At 38.3% G+C, this 22,353-nt stretch overlaps 1 protein-coding gene across 8 annotated transcripts in view; it reads left to right on the forward strand.

The window, feature by feature from the left end:
• Window positions 1-22,353, forward strand: part of KCNIP4 (potassium voltage-gated channel interacting protein 4) — a 1,061,619-nt gene that overhangs the window by 1,009,124 nt on the left and 30,142 nt on the right. For all 8 annotated transcript variants that reach the window (XM_070506139.1, XM_044767769.2, XM_070506137.1 and 5 more), the window contains one exon: window positions 18,467-18,536. In XM_070506139.1, coding sequence (XP_070362240.1) covers window positions 18,467-18,536 — 70 coding nt within the window. The remainder of the gene's footprint in view (window positions 1-18,466; window positions 18,537-22,353) is intronic.

A 22,353-nucleotide genomic window follows, 5' to 3' on the forward strand; every position in this document is an offset into this window, starting at 1 on the left:
ATACAATTCATAAAAGAATGGTCTAAATTTAGTCTATAATCTCTCACCTCCAACTCAATACCCAGCTATTGGCTTCTGCCCCACCATGTCATTTAAACCATTCTTCCATAGGGCACAACTGTTTTTTCATGGATCAGTGTTTTTTTAACAATTAAACTTTTTATTTTGAGACAACTGTAGATTTACATGCAGTTGAGTTACAACAGTGCAAAGAGGTCCCCATGTACCCTTTTCTCTTCATAATAACATCTTGTAAAACTATAGTACATTATCATAATCAGGATATTGACATTGATGATATCCATCCATCTTATTCCAATTTCCCCAATTTTCCTTGTACTCATTTGTGTATGTGTCAAACTACCTTTCCTTCACAAATCTATTGACTACATTTCAGGCTTGACATTAATTAATTGCTTGATTTAAATATAGTAAACATATTTAGTGCATACTATGAGCCATAGATCTATCTAAGGTTTTACAAATACTGGCCAATGCTATCTTTATATTAATTGTATAGGACAAGTATACTCCTATTAGCCCCATTTTACAGATGAGGCAACTGAGACACAGAGAAGTTAGGAAATTTGCCCAAGGCAACACAGCTAGTTTGAATAATAGAGTCTGGATTCAAGCCCATGCAGTCTGGTTCCAGAGCTTATGTTTTTAACTCTTCCTCCTCATGACCTCTCTGGACCTAACTGAACTCTCTGCTGAATTTGGGGCTGGAGGCCATGAGCTCCTTGAAGGTCTCATTTTCCTTATTTCCTTTGATGTTACAATCTATTGCTTCTCCTTGTCCCTCCCTGACTACTCCTTTTTAGTCTTCTTCATGGACCACTCATCCTCTCCCCATCACCTAAACGTTGCTATTCCTAAAGCTATATATTCAGCTTCCTGATTTTTTTAACTCTGTGTTTTCCTTGAGAGAGCTCTATACTTCTGTGCTTAAGGAACACAAACCTATAGCTATAAGCTTAGACCTCTTACGTGAGCTCCAGACTCTCTCTTGATTGTTGACTCTCCATCTTTCCTGGATGTCTAGCAGATACTTCAAACTTCAGTTTGTCAAAAACTGCACTAATCCATCCTATGCCTTTTCCCTGCAACACACAACGGCCCACGTCCCCCTACACCCCCCAAAGAAAGACACTTTCTTTGTCAGTGTTCTGATCTTAAATAATGATGCCTCCATTCATTCGTAATTACACTATAATGGTCACAAAATGGAGAAATAATAATACAGGTAATAACTCTGCTCCAGTTGATTAATTTATACTCCAAAATAATATTTGGTTCATTTTTTATTCTGAACTGATGAGCTGGATTTGTTTGCTTACAGTGCCTGACCCAGTGGCATAAATTGGAAAAATGCAAAATTCAACATATTTATGGAAAGATGTGACAAACCACTTTCTGATGATAGTATCAAGGATATGGTTCTTAAAGAAGGACAATAGTTGTGGGAACAAAAGTGTAATTAGAAACAACAGATAAAATATAGTCATTCCAATTCTCTTTAAAAAAGTGTCCTGGAGCATTGTAACTACCAGAGAAAGTGTTTCTCGTCTTAGTACGTATACTGGGCTATAAAAAAGCAAAGATGTCTGGAATATTTTGAGAGGTTATGTAGATGCCAAACTACCCAGACTTCTCATCTCCCAACAAAGATAACAAGAAACAGAAAACATGAGTTAAAGCTACTGTGATTTAAATCTAAACAAAATCTCTTTCTGGGAAGCACTGAGGTTAACAACTGATGAACCAGAAAATGAAAATATCTGTGAGATACTGAAGAACGTGCGTTGTTTTCCCTTCATTATGCGGCAAGAACATAAAGCTGTAGCTTTATGCTTCACTAGACAGAGTAAAAATTGTTATCACAAACTTATATAATATGAATTTTGAAGAGGATCTCTTGCTGATTGAAATAATGCCTTCACCATATTCACAAATAAATGTCTTGAACATTCACAAGCTCTAAAAATGAAAAATGTGCAGATGAAAATGAAGAGTAAAAGTGGTAGAGTTTTTGTGATTTGTTGGTTCTTTTACATGCCTGGACTTTCTGAACATTTTTGAGAAGTCAAAATTTTGTTATGTTAAATTAAATATATATGTATACGTATATGTTATAGTTAACATATTAAAACAGGTAAGCAGAGAAGAATAAGAGACTACTTTGATTTTCAGGATAAACATATCCATACAGGCATTAGCTACATCTAATAACTTACCAGCCTTCCAGCCCTCCAGAAGGATCCTAGCTCCTCAAATAATCATAGAGGCCTTATTAGCACTTTCAGTAGTATAGAAATGCATCTTAATCAACTGCGCCATGCACAAGCAGGCACTGCAGAAGTTATTATTATTAATCATTAGCCATAGCAAAGAAAGATGCAGAAATAATTCCTACTTACACATTAATAGTCCTGACTTATTTGCACTGTGAGCCATGACAAAGTGAGCTTATTCTGTGTGTGTGCTTTTACTTTTTAGTTTTGGGAGATGGGAGCAAGAGAATTTAATTCTCCACTAGGTTGGAACTCTTGTTTAGCTGAAATAAATTCATACACACAAAGAAAATAATAGCTGCTCAGTGGAAAGCCTCCACAAGAGTGAGATCACATCTATGTTTTCCCTTCTGTTTGTTCAGGCTACAGGAGAAAGCCTGGTACAGAGTAGATGCTAAATAATCATGTATCGAATAAACACTTTACCAGGTCAGAAATCCAGCTCTGGCAGGACAAATAGAAAAGAGAGGGATATTGATCATGCAGAAGGTGATGGAGAATTTGCTGGGCTTTTTATGTAAAGTATCCCTTAATTCTTTCCAGAGCCCTGTAAAACAGGTATATTGTTCCTATTATATGAATGGTAAACACCTCAATCCTGAATGGATCTATCAGGCCTTGAATTACTAACTTGGTCTGAAACTGTCACTCCCGGCACGTTTGCCACCTCTTTAGTCCTTGAACCAATCCCAGGTTTTGTACATGCCCTGGCCTTTCCTCCAGCTCTTGCTAACTTCCACTCATCCTTCAGGTCTCTGCTTAAAAGCCACTTAAATGTGACTTCCCCAGGGAAGTCTTCCTTATCACCCTTCCTGGGTTGGATTAGTTCTCTCACGCTTCCTTTGCAGCACGTATCACAACTCTAACTGATGCTCTGTGCAGCTCTTTGTTTTATGCATGTCCTCTCTGACAGACTCTAAACTCCCCATGGGGGCTTCATCTGTCCTGTTGAGTGTTTTATCACCAACCCTTACTACACTCTTGGGCATATACTATATTTTCAAGAATATTTGATGAATAAATGAATGATGGGAAAACCCAGGCTTGCAGAAGTTAAATAATTTATTCAAAGTCCCAAAACTAGTATGTGATATGAATGGATTTTAAGTCTGGGCCTGTCAAATTCCAAAGGCTAAACTTAGAACAATAAATAACTAAGGAAATGGAAGATTGGTTTGGGACCATAAAAACCCTCTGAGAGTAAAAAGCAGATAGTGTTTAATAAGGACAAGTACAGTATCTTCTGTAAGAGACACAACAACAAAAACTAAACAGGTTCATAATGATCCCCCCACCATTACAGAAATAATCCCCATCTTAGTTAATACCAGTATTGCACTAAATGTTGTGTATGGTTTATCTTTATTTAAGCCTCATAATAACCCCAACATCAGTATTGTCATTATTCCTGTTTAAAGGTTTAAAACCTTCCACAATAATACAGCCAAGCACACCCAAGCAGTCTGACTTCAGAACCCACATGCACTTAAGAACAAATTATAAGGTTTTCAGACTCAAACTTAGGCATTTTTGTTGTTGTCTTGCTAAATTACTTGTTTCCTTAGAACTACAATCTACAGATTTTTGGTCACTAAAATTGTGTGGTTCAAAAAAGAGATTATAGTTTTAAGCTGACTTGCTCCAACTATATCACCCAGAATGAAAGAGATGATAGTCTCTGGGTCCCTTCCCCTGAAATAGTTAAGTTTTTTACATACCTAATTTTGGAACGGGAGCTCACAGTCACCTTTCATAAAGGGAAAATAGATTTCTGGAAAGAAATCCACTCAGACCTGCACCAAGGTTAGAGAACGAACAACTCTCCCAGTAGGAACTGGCAATCAAGTTTCTGGCTATCGTGGAGGACACTGCTGCCCCCTTGTGCCTTAACATTGTAACAAAACACTCTGAGAATGAGGCCGGTTCATCCTGTGATCATCTGAGCTGGAGCAGCACTTTGAAGCGCTCTGCTCTGAGGCAGCTGACAGAGAAACAGGGCCCAGGGTCTCCTTCTGGGCCACTCTGCTGGCAAGGCGATGAGAGCCTGGAGTATTGAGGGTCGAGGCACAACCGTCATTTCAGGCAGCTTTTGTGACCCTTGCTAATTGTTTCCTTTAGAGACCAACCTCTGAAGAATCACTAGAAGGCAAAAAAGGGTAGAAACGTCTCAAGTATTTGCAACAAACAGAATTTAATCAAACAGAATGAGCATCCCTTAGACTTATGGCCAAGCTTCAGACTCAGGACTGCCCCTAGAAATTGTAGCTCATTGAGAGGCAAATATGTGAGAGAAAGACCATTTCTCTCTCCGAATTGGTAAGAAGAAAGTGGAAGTAAAGGAAAATGTAATAAAATGTGTTTAGAACTGGGTTTGACCATGTGCTACACTTTCCTCATGAAAGCAAATAATCTTAGAACTGGAGATGCTGTCCTTCATGTCCTCACCTGCAACATTTGAATTAATTTATGTAAAGAAGTTGGCGCCTTCATGCTGTTTTGCCCTGATGGGCTTTAATATGATGTTTATTTGTGTGACTATTTGAATAATGCCTGTCTCCCCCATAGACTGTCAGCTCCAAATGAGTGGGCATCATGTTCATCAGTCTAGGAATATTTGTTGAATAAATGATTAATGATTTTTTTTGTGTGTGAGTTACTAGGGTTGAAAAACATTGGACTAAAAGTTCCCCATGAGTTTATTTTCTTTCCTGTAGTTATACTCGCCTTTCAGCCTTTCATGGAGGCAGCTTAAGATATAAAGGCTTTGTTGTCAAACTCAGATTCAAATCCCTGTACTACTGCTTTGTATCTGTCTGATCCTAGAGAAGTTTCCTAAACCTCTCTGAGCTCATTTCTTACACAACTTGGGATAAAATATCTACCTTCTCTACTTGTTGTGAGGACTTAATGAGAACACTATTTCCTACACAACCTGGCTCACTGGCCCGCAGACCATGGCAATCATTAAACGTTAGCTTTGTTCGTCCTCCAACCTCTACATTCCCTCAAAGCTTCTTTGAATATATCTTAGAACAGATTTTTCAAAAAATCTGGACGTAGACAAATCAAATCAACCGCATATCCACACATATCACTGTCGTGTCTAGATTATACTTCTTTGTCCAGTACAAGTTCCACCAAATTTGTTGCAAACAGTAAAGTGAACTCATTTTCATTTTTCCATTTGGCAGAGAGATGTATTAAAATGACAAGAGGGTTATTGCTTATGTTAAGGATGGTTTCGACTTAGGTAACTGAAAACCAATAACTAAAAATGGCTTACACAATGAGGCAAATGTATGATCTCACATAAGAAGTCAAGAGAAGATAGGCACAATGAAGTCACCAAAGAGCCAGAATCTAGCCAATTTCTTAAGTGAGAAAGTTAGACGAGAAAGAAGATTTTTGCAAAGCTCCAGAAAATATATCCTCATACAACTATGTATATGTCTGCGTGTACATGCATGTCATCATCTTAGTGTTTTATTCTTTCTGACTGAAACATTGCATAATTCCCATGTATTTTTAATTCAGTTGAGGCTTTTTTTTCACTATCACTAGGTTGATGTCATGCCAATTTGAATGTGATCTAATCAATTCACAAAATCTGCAAAATGACCTAGGTAATAAAGAGCAGAAGTAAATAAGGACAGGACAGACCTCAGCGTATGGAATACCACTCATGGCATTCATAAGAAGAATATTTAGTTTTGCAGTCACCGCTTCTCCTGTACATTGCTGAACACGCCTTGGCAGGATTTACTCCCTTCCAATCTAGTTAAAATAGGGCTCTAAATAGTATACTCACCAATTGTGGTGAAAATAGTACAGTATGTGTACAAGTATGCATAGTTTCTATTGTTTGATATACTTGGGAATGTAACTATAGAAAAGACTGTTAATCAGAAACTGCTATGAAAACTGAAGTCTGCCCATATTAAGAAGCAGTGGACAGTGGTAGGCAGATACCTAAAGATGGGACACCCAAGATTCCTGTCTCCAAACGCTAATTGAGGTATTGCTGTGAAGATATTTTGCAGATTAAAGTCCCAAATCAGTTGAACTTAAAATACAGAGATTATCCTTGAGGGTCTGATCCATTCACATAGCCCTTTAAAAGACAAGGGGGGGTCAGAGAGAACCAGAGGGAGAAGGACCCACCAGGCCTTTGCTGGTTTGAGGGTGGAGAAAGCTGAGAGAGAGGTCCCGGCTAATAGCCAGTAAGGTAGCGGTGGCCTTAATTCTACAACCACAAGAAATTGAATTCTGCCAACAATTTGAAGGAGCTTGGAAGAGGATGGCAAGGATGAGAACCACCGTTGGCTGACATTTGAGAGCAGGGAAGGCAGCTAAGCCATGACAGGCTCTTGTCCCACAGAACTCTGAGATAATAAACTTGTGTTGTTTGAAGTCATTAAGTTTGTGGTTCTTCGTTATGCACCAATAGAAAACTAATGCACAGGTCCTATCTCAGAGCTCTGTTGTCTTTTTCCCCATATGGTTTTGGGTGCCTATGGAACTAAACTGTGTTGTAATTGACAAAATGAATCTTGACAAAATGAACCCTCTCTTCAGCATAAAGTTGGGAAAATCCTTTTTTGAAGACTCTTTAAATCAAATAAATTTAAATGAATTTCGATAAAGATTCAGGGCTTGGGCCTGATCCCAAGAAGCCTTTTCCAGCGAAATTTTGGCAACTTCATCCTGCAGAATCAGCAAAAGTGACTTGAAGAGAGAATGTGAAAAGAAATCAACATGTGTAAAGTGCCAGGCACAGTGCATCTTTATATACATAGGGTCAAAGAGTTATCATTTCTTCACTGTAAAATGCTATTACTTTTCACATTTTATAGACTGAAACTCAGAAGCCTGGGACATTTCAATGATCTCTTTGTTAGTCATAAAGCTGGAACTTGAGCCTTTCTTTTAGGCTGTAAATCTCCTGTAATTTCCCTCTTCCATAAAATCAGAGAGCAGAGGTGGAGCGCTTTGCCTTGTACCTTGTAGTTCTTCATCCTGGGTGACCTTGGGACTTTGCGGGGCTCAGAATATGTCTACATCTTCGCACTCAAGCGGCTGATTTGAATCTTGATTATCACCCAGCACTCATCTCTCTTACAATATTATGTAGGGTAGTCTTTCTCCACTTTTGTTTGAAATTTAAAATTCATATTTAACCACTTTGGCCCCAGGAAATGTTCAGGGAATGCAGAAAGGGCTTAATGCAAATTTTGGAAGCAGCAAATTACCCAACCTGTTGGTTGTACCTAGTTGTTAAAGTTTTCTTTCCATACATACTCCATTTTAATTGTCATTTGTTTTATTTGCCTGGGATGTCAGTATTTCTTCGAGGTCATTTTACAGATGAAGACATTTAGACTAAGAGAGAACAAATGACTTGCTTAGGGTTCAGACACCTGGGAACATTAGAACAAAAATTTAAAGTTAATTCTAGTTCTTAGTGATCAGTTTTTACCTTAGTGATTATTTTTTATGCTCTGAAAACTGAAGGACTAATCTTATTATTTTTAAATGAGCTTTTTATAGCCCAATTGTTGAAAACATTAACGTTTTTAAAATTGATGTTGAATTAAGTGTTTTCTCTTGACCCTGGGGTCTCTCCTTCTGTGCTCATATTTATAATAGTCAGTTGTGAGGGTTTGTGGGTGGAACCAAGATTTTGATCTCAAAAGTTATTGATAACCATTTAATGGTCTCTGGTGGTGGCAGGGACAGAGATGTGAATAAGAGAAAGTGGTGACTGTGAATGGTACAGTACAAAGCACCAAAAAGGTACCCTCAGCACAATTTGCTACTGAAAAACAGGGGAATTACAGGAAAAACATTGTTTTGGAGCTCATGGAGTTCTAAAAATTTGCACACAAGTTTTCAAGGAAACTGCCAGAGCAAGTTTATTTTCTAATTTCTTAAAAGCTAAGAACTAGTTAAGTATTTATCCGTTCAGGATAAACATTTTTAATACTTTCTGTTCTAAACACTGCGGGGCTCTACCAAGGTTAGTCTCTGCCTTCAAGGTATTTTCCAAGTCTAAAGGCAGCAGAGACATCCGCAACAGAATCTACTGACATCAGCAGTACAGGTCATGGCATTGCGCCCTTTAAATTGTGAAAATTCTTCTACAATTGTAGAATGACAGAGCATCTTTAAATTGTCATGCTACTAAGAGTGTGACTTTTCAGAGCAACCCCACTTTTAAACGAGAGAAGTGAAGAGTGGAAATTTAATTTAACAGAACCTATGCTTTCCCAATTAGATTAGGTATTAAGCAGGGTAGAATAATATGTAAGGACAGTCATGCTTTCCAATTACAGGTCTCTGAGAACGAAAGGCTACATCCATCACCGTTAGTGTATCAAAGGGTTCACTTCATCTGTCTTGTGAAAGTCATGCTGGCTGAAAGTGGTGGGGTGTTTTGTTTTAACGATTTAATCAACTAATTAATGGAAAATATAAAAGAAAATCTCAAAGGGTAAAATGCTGTCTTAACTATGAAATAATTATACTATATCTCAGCTTCATATGTTCAAACCTTGAAAATTAAGAAAATAAACAGCCAGTCTTTCTCAAATGTTAAATGTATGCAAACAGTTGTGATACATCTGTAGCAAGTAACACAAACCACGCAAACATACAACTTGTTAATGCATCCTTCTATAAAGACACTTCTTATCTGATTGGGGGGCACTCTAGACACCAGAATCTTAACTATAATAATTGGGATGGGTTCGTGTGATATACATAATGGTAATTTGAAAGTAGCTTTAAATTATGACTTTGTAAAATAGCAAATAATCAGTAAATAGTTGGATTCATACTGAAAATAAGAGCTTCCTAGTTCATAACTAATTCACTTAGGTATAAACAAATATATACATATATTACATACACAGTTAAGTTCTCAGATGAATTTTAAATATCTCTTCACCATGTAATCAGTAAAACCACTTAGCCATTATGGACAAGAATGCCTTTTCTGTCCTCTCCTGGTGTATCAGTCAGAATATTATTTAATAACAGAATCTCAGTGGCTGCAAATGTTAAAAGGTGTATTTCGTCATACTCCATGTTCATCTCTGGTCAGCAGGGGTGCTTTTCTCACTGATGTCACTCAAGAAGTCCTACTGATGGAGCAGCCACCCTCTCTCACAGGATTGCCATGCCAGGAAGAAAAGCAGGCTCTGGCATATCTGGCATCAGTAATTAAATCCTATGACCCAAAAGTGATGTGTGTCTAAAATGCTTCCACAATTCCCAAGAGGAGGTTGGATTCCCTGGGGCAGGGCAGAGGGCATTGCCATACCACCAAGCAATTCTCCCAGTTGAATCCTACAATTCAACTCAGTTCTGCCACTATCTACCTGGAGATAGCATCAGATCCCACAGGTTAAGGGCTCAGTCCCACAAGACTGTCCTCCTTTTCAGATGCCAATTGCAATCCCAAGTTGTTACCTGTGTTTCTGACCAACCAGCTACAGATTGGAGGTTCCCACGACCCCCTCCTTGGGTTTAATTAATTTGCTATGGTGGCTCACAGAACTCAAGAAACTCATTGACTCACTAGATTACTGGTTTATTATAAAAGAATACAACTCAGAAACATCTAGATGAAGAGATGTATAGGGCAAGCTGTGGGAAAAGGGCAAGGAGCTTCCATGCCGCCTCCAAGTGTGCCACTTTCTCTGCATCTCCACGTGTTCACCAACCCAGAAGCTCTCTGAACTCTGTCCTTTTGTGTTTTTATGGAGCTTCAGTACATAGGCGTGAGTGATTAATCGTTGGACATTGGTGATTGAACGCAACCTCCAGCCCCACCCCCCGAAGAGGTCAGAGAAGTGCGACTGAAAGCTGGCTCTCCTGGCAAGCAGCCCCCATCCTTAGGTGGGGTCGAAAAGTCACACATGAGAAAAGACACCTTTATCTCTCTAATCACTTAGGAAGTTCCAATGGTTTTAGGAGATTTGTGCCAGAATCGGAGACAAAGAGCAAATACATATTTCTTTTTATAAATCACAGTATTACAATGTCACTTCTGCTTTTCATTCATTGAACAGAGTTTGTCACATAGTCCCAACCAATCATTAGGGACCCGGGAAATGCAATCTCCTCTTGTGTTCAGAAGAGGGAGAATTTGTTGATAAATAGCTACCACGCATGAACTCTTGTTCTCCTTGCCTTGTCCAATTCAGCTGTTTCCTCTTGGTGTATCTCATGTGTTATTGCTGCGTCTTCTTCTAAGTGTCCAGGATGCTTTCTGGTCTCTGCTTATGAACTTGTACACAGCTCACTTTAGTATGATCTCTAATAATCGTACTGTTTAAGAAGGTAACTTCTTCAAAGAAGTGCCAACTTACCTGTCGCCTATTCTTACCAGAGAATCGAGTGCTCATCTTATTTGGGTCATGATGTGAGTCTCCTCCTTTCTCTTCTCTGATCTGAGTGCCCAGTGTCCAGTCTTCGTGTAGTTCTGCCCACACTCTACCTGTGCTACATAGGCGCAGGCTTCCTTTATCAGGAAGAATAGTCATTGGACAAAACATGATGCCAAGACACTTCTGTTCTAGAAACCCAAGGTTTTCAGTTTAAGCCCCTCACAACTAGTGCCGTGTATGCCCTTCTTAGCAACACGGATAGGTGTGAGAGTTGATGAAATACATAGATGCTTAAAAGAGGTAGCATTACAGATATCATAAAAGGATCCCCAAGGAACTCTTTATTTCACAAGAATTTTTCGTTTATTCCCATGATATTTTTGTATTATAATTCTTCTTTTGGGATTCCTGGAGAGGTATCTCTAAATGTTCAATAATAATTCTGAACCTAAGGAGGTGACATACACAAGAACAGGCTAATTTAAAGGAAGAGAAGATATCAGCCAGTAGAGTGGACAAATATTATCAAGAATATACATCTGATTTGCTTACCACTACAACCATTTCTAGAGCATTCCACCAGAGTTCTGACAACTTTCAAGAAAGCATTGAAAGGCTTTCTTATGAGGTAAAAGCATAGGGACTCACGAGGCACCTCAAAAAATAATTTCTTTAGCAATTTCCCCTGCATACATGGATCTCTCTTCCAAGCACCGTTCCTGAAGCTTTTCCTGGACTGCTGTATTTCTAACATACTCATCCAAGCATTACTGGGGGAGAATTTCCTTTAAATTAATGAATAAAAGGCTCCTGGGTTTCCACTGACATTTATTTCCACTGTCATGGCCTTTATTCTTCCCAGCTGCCATTTACAATTGCAGTATTCCTCTGCCTTTGAGTGTAAACTCTGATGATATTAGATAGAGTAGATTCAATTTATAATGCTAGAGTAGGAGACATAACTCATATCTGGTTTATAGGGTCATTGCATTATATCAGACCTGCACTGTACTGGGTCAACCACCCTGATGAATATCATTTAACCCTGGTGTAGCTGCATTGATGTTACAATGACTCTTTATATCATGGAGTTCTGCTTACGAAATTCTCAATTATTACTATTGTACTGACAGCTAATATTTAATGAGCAAATATTATGGATAAAAAGAAGGCTAGGATAATACTATAACATGCATTATATTATTAATTCTCATAGCAACCCTCTGGGATCAATAGTTATCCCCATGTTACAGAGAACAATGAGACTTAGACTATGCAATTTGTCTGAAGCTATACAGCTTTTAAGTGGCAAAGCAGAGGTTCAAGCAAGGTCTTTACTTAACTACAGAGCCCAGGAGCATAAGAATTTCACTATATTACTCTAAATACTACCTGGCAGAACATACCAGCTATTGTATGGACGTGAAGGTGCTTGTGATGTCCATGCATCAGCCTAGATCTCAGGAAACCCAGACACAAGGTGTGGCTCAGCAGCCCACCGTGTGGTTTATGGGTAAATTCCTGTAACCTCCTCAATCTCAAGCTCATCATGTTTAAAATGAGGCCATTGAACTGGCTTACCCCTAAAGTTACTTTAACACTCAAGTTTCTGGATTCTATGATCAATAAACTGTGCACTGCCATTTTCAAATTATGGGAATGTGGGTAGTTTCTAAGTTAATATACTTATCTATAAAATAAAGATAATGCTAGCATCTATCCATTCACGTGAGATAATCCACGTAGAGCATTTAACACAATGCTGGAACGTAGACAGTGCTCATATGTATTAGCTTATCTTCATCAGTATCATCATAACCATGTTAATAGTTATTATAAAATATCACACTTTGTAAAATACAGTTATGCATCACATGACAAGGATACAGTCTGAGAAATGCGTCATTAGGAAATTTTGTCACTGTGCGAACATCATAGAGTGTGCTTACACAAACCTCGATGGTATAGCCTACTACACACCTAGCTTTGTGGTACTAATCATATGGGACCACTGTCATGTATGCAGTCTGTCATTGATTGAAACATTGTTATGTGGCACATGACCATACCCATAAAATATTAATATTAGTAGTAGCAAAGTATTAATTGTATACATTTACAACTGATCTTGACACTCACATGTATCATGACACTACCTGAGAGGACTGAAAACAATCATCAGGGGACACATCAGTAAGGCCCAAAAAGGGCCAACTGACCAATAGATGGTAGCTATGTGCTAAGAAAAATCTCATTCCATATTTATTGCATCCTGATCATATCATGGTGAGGAGATTAAGAAGCAATAAAGGAAACCCACTGGTCATAACAGATTAATGTCCCAGCCAGCAGACTGCCAGGACCCTCTAGTTCCTTGACATTTGATGGAGTAGTTCATTTAACTTGTCCTAAAAACCAGAAATTTTTCCAAATCACTTCACTGTCTAACCATTCATGATGAGATTAAAGTATATGTGGTGAGGAGGAAGATGGAGAGATTCTTGCCGGACTAAAGGCAATAATTTCCCCAAAAAACAAATTAAAAACTTTTCCCCCAAATCTCTCAAGCTACAACTCACAGTATATATACATATGTACTTTTAATCAATGTCCCTAGTTTTGATTGAAATGGCTTCATTTTGCAGGTAGCTCTCTCCAACACAGCCATGATGGGTGGCTCTGGAGGCAAACAAACATTGCGTATCTTCCCGAAGGAAGTATTTCACAGATGGTTTACCAGGAGGCCACCTTTTCAGCTCGAATGGAAAAACCGATGATAATCCGGAAGGCAGGATAGCATTGCAATCAATGGAGTCAGGGAGATATGAGTCTGATTCCATTCAACTTTAAATTCCATAAGAGCAAAAATGGAATATTTTCTTAACCCACTCCTATATCTTCAGTGCCCTAACAGTGCTTGATGCATGGAAGGCACTAAATAACTATTCGTGGGAAGAATAAACAAGTGGATGGATCTCTAAAAACTGTGTGACTCCAAATAAGTTACTTAATTTTATTCTCTCCAAGTTTGATTTTACTCATCTCTAAATAATCCTCACCTTTCAGGCTTAGTGAAAATGGTAAAAGAGATGATGTATGTAAGAAGGCATTGAATATCCACTCAATAAACCACTGTTATTGTGGTAATGTGGTCTCATAGACCATCAAGGCATCGTTGTCTGCATGAAAAACAAGTACATCACTTTATCCCCTGGAAAGATCTGTACAAATGCCTTGATGTCCTCTGATAATTTTCAGAATAACGATTAGGTTCACGATGGAAGCAAATTATTGCTGTTTGTTCATGGGATTCGGTGCGTGTCAAATCCCCATGTGATTCTGGTCAGCAGCCCTTCTAGACATGAAACTTTCTCATAGACTGGTAGTGGTAACACATATTGGTACAGCCTTTCTGGAAAATAACATGACTGCGCATTTGAAGAGCCTTAAAATGATTTAAACACTTTGGCCTTGTGATTCTCCTTCTGGGAATAGTTGTAAAGAAAGAACTACAGGTGTAGTCACAGACATATGCACTAGAATATTAATTACATCATTATTCTTGTGTAGTCTCCAAATGCTATAATCCCTTTAATATCCAACAATATGGTAAATTCAATGGACACATTACTATGCAGCCATTAAAAAGCGTGAGATAGAAAATGTTCAGGATATTTTGTAAAGTTAAAAAATAAGATGCAATGCTCTATTCTTGTATTATTCCAATTTTATTTGCACGGTATATTAATATATGCTTAGATGAATGACCTAAGCAGTCTTACAGTAGTAAAATTATGATTTTTATTTACTTTAATTTTTTTCTATAGACAACATATTTTCACAGAATAATCATTTGTTAATAATCAGACAAAACATCTTTGGAAAATATAATATAGAAACCATAAGGGCTTGTAGAAGGTTATAGTAACTTCTCAAAGTAAAAAGGTGAGTGAGGCTTTCTTCACTTTCCTGAAAGCAGGGAATGCTACTGCTTCTTGGATCCTTCTTAGAGTGAAGAAAACCTGATAAGCGAATTCCTACTTAGATGTTCAGGCCTTACTGGACGTGGTCAACAGAAAATATCATCCTTTGAAAATGACTCCAAGGGAGATGAAAAGAACTTACACTGTTAAATGTTTTAATGACGGTCATAGTAAAGTTTTGGTGGGAGAACTACTTCAGAGCACAGACGTTTGGAGTATATTTCAAATAAGCCTCTGAGACCGACACTGCTAAACGTGCACCAAATCTGTGTTCTAGCCTTCCTCCTGGGCACACGAGACTTCTCTTGTTGTTTGGGGTAGACATATTAAGTGATTTATAGGCAACAAAATGAGAGTGGAAATAGTGGGTACCACTTCAAGACCTGTTCCATAAACACCTCCCATGCACACTCCTCAATCATCCTTTTCTCCTTCTGGATGAGATAATCACAGAGACCTCAGAAGCCACATGAAGACAGCCAAGGTTTCATTAGCCTCTGTCCATCAATGACTCTGAGGAGAACCATCAACTGATTTGTACACCCACCCAAATCTGTTGGATGAGCAAATTCCTTTTAATTTGTTATATATTTGGGGGCCTCTTTATTACAGCAGCAAGAGTTAACCTGACTAATACAATCACCTTGTTTATGGTCTATGCTTAGCTGTTCACATGAGCTCATCAGATTCATTCTCAATAGAGAGGTGGTTATACCACTGTTGTGCAAGAACCAGTCCACAAAAGATGTGAGGAAAAGATAGAGAAGAGGCCATTTGTACCATTTTGTCAATCAGTAGAATCCTATACAACTTGACTAATTTTTTTCACCTTAAGGTAGTAAAATGCATTGGTTTCCCATGCGAATGTTTAGAATAAATAAAAAAATCACTGCTGTCTGGATTGATAGTTTTATCATTTTTGACATTTTTTAATCTTTTTTCTTCTATTTGTATGTAGGCCTCGTGAGGGAAAGACCTTTGACTTGTTTATTGCTCCTGCCCCAGTTCCTAGAAAAATTCCTAGAGTAATAACCATGCAAGATGTATTGGTTGAAGATGTAAATTAATGTAATGAATGTGAAATGGATAAAGACAAATTCACCTGGTGAGACTTACCACCCTAAAACTTGAACAGGAGCTTTCAGCTAGCAGAGAAAGGATTTCATCTGACATAGACATGCAATTAAACATGAAACAAATACACATGAGACAGTCGATTTCTATGTTCTATTTCACCTTAGGAGATATATCTATCATACACATCTAGATACCAAAGGCAGATGACAAGTTTGCTGCACACAGATGTCCCTTCACGTCTTATCTTCATCCCTTGCTGGCATCATTTTAACTCCAAGGCAAGTTTCCAGCTCTGACCTTGCACAAATTCACCCCCTGATGGCAGCGAGCCATGTAGTTGTTCTCTTCTTACCATCCCAAGCAGATGGCTCAGAGTTAAATAGTCAATAAATCACAATTTCCATGCAAGAAAGGGCCCAACTACAAAGTGTTTGTTTGTTCTTAAAATTGGTTCTGTTGCTGCCAAATAATAGTCATTTAGCTAAAACTTTGGAGCAATTAGCTATATATGTGTCATCTTTTGTTCTTTTTTGGAATTGTATATATGTCATTTGTTTGTATATTAGTCAGGATTCTCCAGAGAAACAGGATCAATACACAGAAAGAGATTTACTTTAAGTATTTAGCTTACGGTATTGTAGAGGCTTAGTCAGTCCAAAATCTAATAGTGGAGGCAGACAGGATGGAGACTCAGGAAGAAGTTGCAGTTCAAGACCAAAGGCAGTCTGCTGCAGAACCGGGAAGAGCCGATGTTGGAGATCATGCCCAAAGACCATGCTGGAGAATTCCGTTTTCCTCAGGGAAGGTCATCGTTTTGTTCTACTCAAGTCTTCAACTGATTAGATTAGGCCCACCCACATTATGGAGGGCAATCTGCTTTACTCAAAGTCCACTGATTTAAACGTAAATCTCATCCAAAAACAACCTCACAGAAATACCCAGAATAATATTTAACCAAACACTTGGGCATCATGGGTCAGACAAGTTGACGTATAAAATTAACCATCACAGTTTGCTTTCTCTTTTTTTTTGGCTCATTTGTTTTTGTTTGTCTTTTCTTTGTTCTAATCCTTTTAGATCCTTGGGATCATTATTTCCACAGACCTTACCTGATCCAAAACCTTGTGATGACGTGGAAAGTTCCAAGCCCATAGGCCAGCTCTCCCACTGGCCAGCTGGGTAACAGGTCACTTTACCGCAGAACCTCCAGTTCTGCTTCAGTGAACAGAGATACCTAAGTCATAGGTTCATTATAACAATCAAATGGGAGAAACATACATTGACAAGCTCTGTAAACTCAACATCATATTGAAACTATTAATTTCAATTTTGTTTATGTATCAGAGGTCCTACCTTTCAAATCAACAATGAGAAATTAGAAAATTCCTTATGTGAAGCACATTACAGTTGTGAGTAACTGGCTCATCAGAATAAAGAAAGATCAAATTAACAAATCAAATTTTTGAGTGGACAATGATTTTAAGGGTTAAAAGAAGCTTTACAGACCACAACAGATGATTGTTGAAGATCCCAGGAATAGTGTCAAATTTAAAATACACAGAGTATTCATGTCTAAAGTCAGGGAAGTTAGCATACCCCTGATTCTCCCTCCGTGAATTCTGGGCGTGTGCCAGGTGGTGTGGGGCTGCTGTGACAACTGGAGCAAGGAGCTCAGGTGAGACGGGACTGTTGATGAGAAGCTACTCAAAAGGACTGGACAGAGCTTATTACTTTCCCACCCTCGATGTCCAATTAACATCCCACATGTGATCGGATGTCGGATTGTTACGTGATTGTCAGCCTCCACTGCTCCAGGAGTCTCTACACCTCAGATTCCTGACCAGACTGTGCTTGTAACTCCAAAGCGCGGACGAAGTTTCTCCCTCACCTCAGTCGAAGGTCGATTTGCTTAGTCCTCATCTTTGGCACCGAGGCAGACTTCTCCTCACATGTTAGATTTCAGTTCCTTTTACAGAAAATACCCAATCCACTCTCAGCAGGGTAGCCTTGCCCTCTAGTCTGCCAGGTCAGTAGCCCAACATTAGTGGAGTTCCCAAGGCAGTATCCATCCGCCTTAAATAACTTCACCCATAGGACAAAGGTGGGAATTCGTTACATTCAGGCCTGTTTCTTTTCACACCCTCCTCTTCAGAAATTCAAAGAATCTTGGGGTCCTGTCTCATTCAAGGTCTCTTGTTACAAACCATGTTATTGTGGACTACTGAACAACCTGTTAACAGAAATTAAGAACTAGTCCTGCTTGAAATTTCTTAGACCACCTTAGACCCAAATGGAGCACACCATTTTCTTACTGAACTAAAGATTATGTGTTTCCAGCAAATCTCCAGAGAACAAAGCCTCAAGATCCAGCAAACCATATCGTCAGCATCTTGCAACGTCCTTGCTGTATGAAAAACAACGTAATTTCTTCTTACCTTGTTGATAATAAATATGTGTTCTTGAAAGTGGTGGTGTGTTTTTGAATGTGCCAGACCAACTTTGATACTTATACTATGCAAAGATTTTTATATCTGCAATTTTTTCTTCATTCAGTGAGAACTGGAACAAAGAGAAGCTTATAGTGTGCTTTTATTCTCTTTGTAATAGTGGATGGGTGGTTAACTTCTTTGGTGCAGCTTTGCAAAATAGTTTGTTTCAAAATGAGAAAAAAATCAACTGTATGAACACTTTGCTTATATTGCTTTTCTACCACTTTCTCTAGGAATGCCCCAGTGGTGTTGTTAATGAAGAAACCTTCAAAGAGATTTACTCGCAGTTCTTTCCACAGGGCGGTAAGTACAAATGTGGACTTGTGAACATACTCTCAGAGTTAGAATTATGCTTGCAATCTTGAGTTTGGTTTAATCTTTCACGACATGACTCTACATTTTTTAATCTTTGTGTAAAAGAATTAATACACAGCATGCAAGCGCACATGATTTGCAGTACGTCATAAAAGTGAGCTACTTACAAACTATCAAACATCCAATAGTTCACTCTTCAGTTTAATACAACAGGTAATATTACTGTGTGTCTTGTACTATAGTTCTCGGATGCACAATGCCTTCTGACTAAGATGACTTCGTTCTGGATATGCCACAAAGTTCTTTCACATACCTTAGAGGTCTCATTTGACTCTCCTAACTCTCAAAATTAGGACAAATGTAATTATCCTCAATTTTCAGATGTGAAATCTGGGGCTTGGAGAAGTTAAATGGTTTACTCTGGGTCACACATCCACTAAGTGGCAGATCTGGGTTAGAACCTAGATTTTTCTGGAGCCTCACCTAGTGTTCTTTCTGCTGTTTCTCTCTCTTTCATTAACTCTTTACTATCACCCTTCTCCCCACATCCAAGAAAATTAATACCCTTCTAGATATTATTTTAATTGGAAAGAAAACAAGGAGAGCATAATGATAATACATACATGTTAGAGATGAGTAAAGAGAGATATTTGCCACTGGACCTTACAGTCCCTCTTTCAATCACCTGATAGGATGCTCAGTTCAGACTTGTCATACAGCCTACGGGATGCCCAGCTATGTAGTAGGTGCTGATAACATTAGAGAAATAAGATGTGATACCCGCCCAAAAGAATGTTGTAGTATGGTGTAGCAAAACGACAATGTCAACATCAAGTGTAAATGTGAAGATAGAGGTTAAAAAAATAGTATTATGAGAGCATAATGTTATTGCAATTAGACTAGCAAAGGACAGGGAGGGAAAAAAAAAAAGGAGGTGATCCGGATAAATTGAACCTGAGCTGATGTAGCATTCATGAGGCGCCTGATACGTGCTTGGCCCTGGCATGCATTACCCCTCACCTTCCAACAACCCCAGCTATGACTCTCCCTTTTTAATAAATGGGGAAACTAAGGTGCAGAGAAGTCCGTCCATTTCCTTGCCATCATCTTTTTTACTGCTTTCTGCTTAAAGGAGCTGCCATCATCTCACGCCAAAATAAAGACAATAGTCTCTGACCTAGTCTCTCTGATCCTGATCCTCTTCCTTGCTCTCCTACCATAGTCTATCCTCAACAGGAGCCAAAGTAATCCTGTTAAAATGTAAGCCAGACAATGTCACTGCTCTGCTCAAAACCTTCCATTCTATCAGAGCATAAGCCACAACCTATATAGTGGCTGATGAGTTGTGGTCGCTAGTCTCCAGTTCCCTTTCTGACTCATCCTTTACCATTCTCCCCTTCGACTCCCTACATTCCAGCCACCCTGGCTTCCTTGCCATTCCTCCAATACACCAGTGATGATGCTGCTTCAGGGCCTTTGAATTTGCTCTTCCCTTTTGCTGGAATTCTCTTCTCCTAAATATCCATCTGCATATCTCATCACCTCTGCCTTTATTCCAATGCCACCTTCTCAGTGAGGCTTTCCCTGGCCTCTCTATCTTAAAGCACAACCCCTTAAACATTCCTCATGACCCTTCTCTGCTTTTTCCTTCTCTTGAGCACTTAAGAGCACCTAATCATATATATTTTACCTCTTTTTGTTGTTGTTCATTGTCTCTTTCCTCACTAGAATGTCATCTCCAAGGGAACAGAGGTCTTTGTCTGTTTCGTTCACTGCTGTATCCACAGGTCTTGAAATAGTGACGACAAATAGTCACACTCGATAAATACTTACTGCATAAATGCATGAGTACATGAATGGGTGAACATCATCCACCTCATAACGGTGGCTATACCAGTACGATGGAATAATATTTCTAAAAGGCATTCTGAATGTATACAACGCTTAAATGTCAGTTGTTTCACATAAAAATTAGATTCTCTTTTGACTTTCAATCCATTTGGTTTTAGATATTTCAGTGGATTGAATTCAATTTTGTGCATGGATTATCAAAATAAAAATTTTTCTTTAAAATAGCCTTTTAAAAGAATTAAATTAGAATTCTGAGAAAACACAGGGTGACGTATTATTACACGAACTTGAATATGTTGTTGGTGATGACACCCTCTCTACCCCATCTCATCACTAACAGCCCACAGACAGGCATTGGTCATAGGGCCTAATGCCAGGATTGTAATGGACTCATTCTCTGCATCAATAAAGAATTTGGAATACCACTTGATTAACTTATATATTTCTAAATTATTAAAAATCATGGAATTTTTAAATAAAAGTCATGTTTACTATATATCTAAGTGTCTGCCAACATAGTGATAGCTATTAATATCAAAGCATCTGGCCAAGCAGAAATCTTTATTTTTTTTTATTGCAAATGAAAGTTACTAGATGCTACAAATTGGATACAGCTCCACATTAAAATTTTATCTTTATTTGAAAAATAACATTTCAGCATTAAAGAACATCTAGTTAAGCACAATGCTTTGCAAAGGATCCTTGTTACAAAATCTAAAGGGATTTGAGGAAAAATCACTCTTGCACTCAAAAATTCTTTGATTATTCATGTTAATTGAATGCATAAATCTAAAAGTACCAGGCATTACTGAAGGAAATGAAATATTTTAAAGAATGATGACTTACAATTTAAAACATTAATATGGTGCATGCAAATTATATCTTGCAGTGCTGCTAGAAATGGGAAAATGTCCCAAGGAAGAATGTAATCTCTGATGACAGGCAAATTCACGTTATGGCCATCCTCACACTTCTCTGGCATCATTTATTTAGGTTGGTGGTCTGAAAGCAACAGGTTTCTCTCATCATGAGCAGTAATAATGATGGATCCATAAATCACAACATCCCACCATTTCTTCCAGGACAATGCTTTGTCTTTTCTACAGAATCTCCTGCAATTTGTATCGTGTCAGACTCTTAGTTTTCTCTACCACTTAGCAAGATGGTTTACCAAGCACAACTTATTTGGTGTTCTATGTGTCAGCACAACTGGACTAAACAAAACCTTCTTGTTTGTAGGGGATCAAGTATGCCCTCTATAAAACAAGCCGAAAGGAAATGGCTGCTAGGCGCTGTTACCTGTATCTTGCAGCAATAGTTTTTCAACTCCACAAACAGTGGAAGCTTTAGCGTGGAAGCTGTTAGCTCACAAAGCATTTTAAAAGCTCATGAAAATTGCAGTTTTCTGGGCTACTCCTGGTCATGTTGGAATTTTGCACTTACTTTTTGACTACACCAAGCACCTGATAAACAGCTATTGAAAGAATGTACGAATGAATTCCAGTCAGAAGACTCTAAGTCATTAAACATTTATCGAGCAGCTGCCGAGTGCAAGGCGCTTAGACAGCTTCTATGGACATAAAGTTTTTTTTTTTTACTTTAAAATAACTCCACCCACTGAATATCCTTCTTGTCCTAGGGCAATAGTTTTAAGAATTTTCAGGGTGATTTGTGGAGGACTTATTGAACAGAAACCACTATTCAAGTATCTAAGCCTGCCATACTATAGTAACAGTACCATGAATTGTATATTCAAATGCATTCAACTAATTCCATCCCTTGTGCTTAAATTCAGGCAAGACTAGGTATTTAAGGTGGGAAGAAAGAAATCAACCAGACTGATTTCAATCCACAGACCTGGCACATGATAATCAAGTGCATTTGTTCAAATACTCTGAAATGTACATGTATCGATAGCTTTTTTCAATCAAGGGTTTAGTTGGTATCATCATTG

This window comes from Equus asinus, chromosome 3, assembly GCF_041296235.1.
Source record: "Equus asinus isolate D_3611 breed Donkey chromosome 3, EquAss-T2T_v2, whole genome shotgun sequence".
Classification (NCBI taxonomy): Eukaryota; Metazoa; Chordata; class Mammalia; order Perissodactyla; family Equidae; genus Equus; species Equus asinus.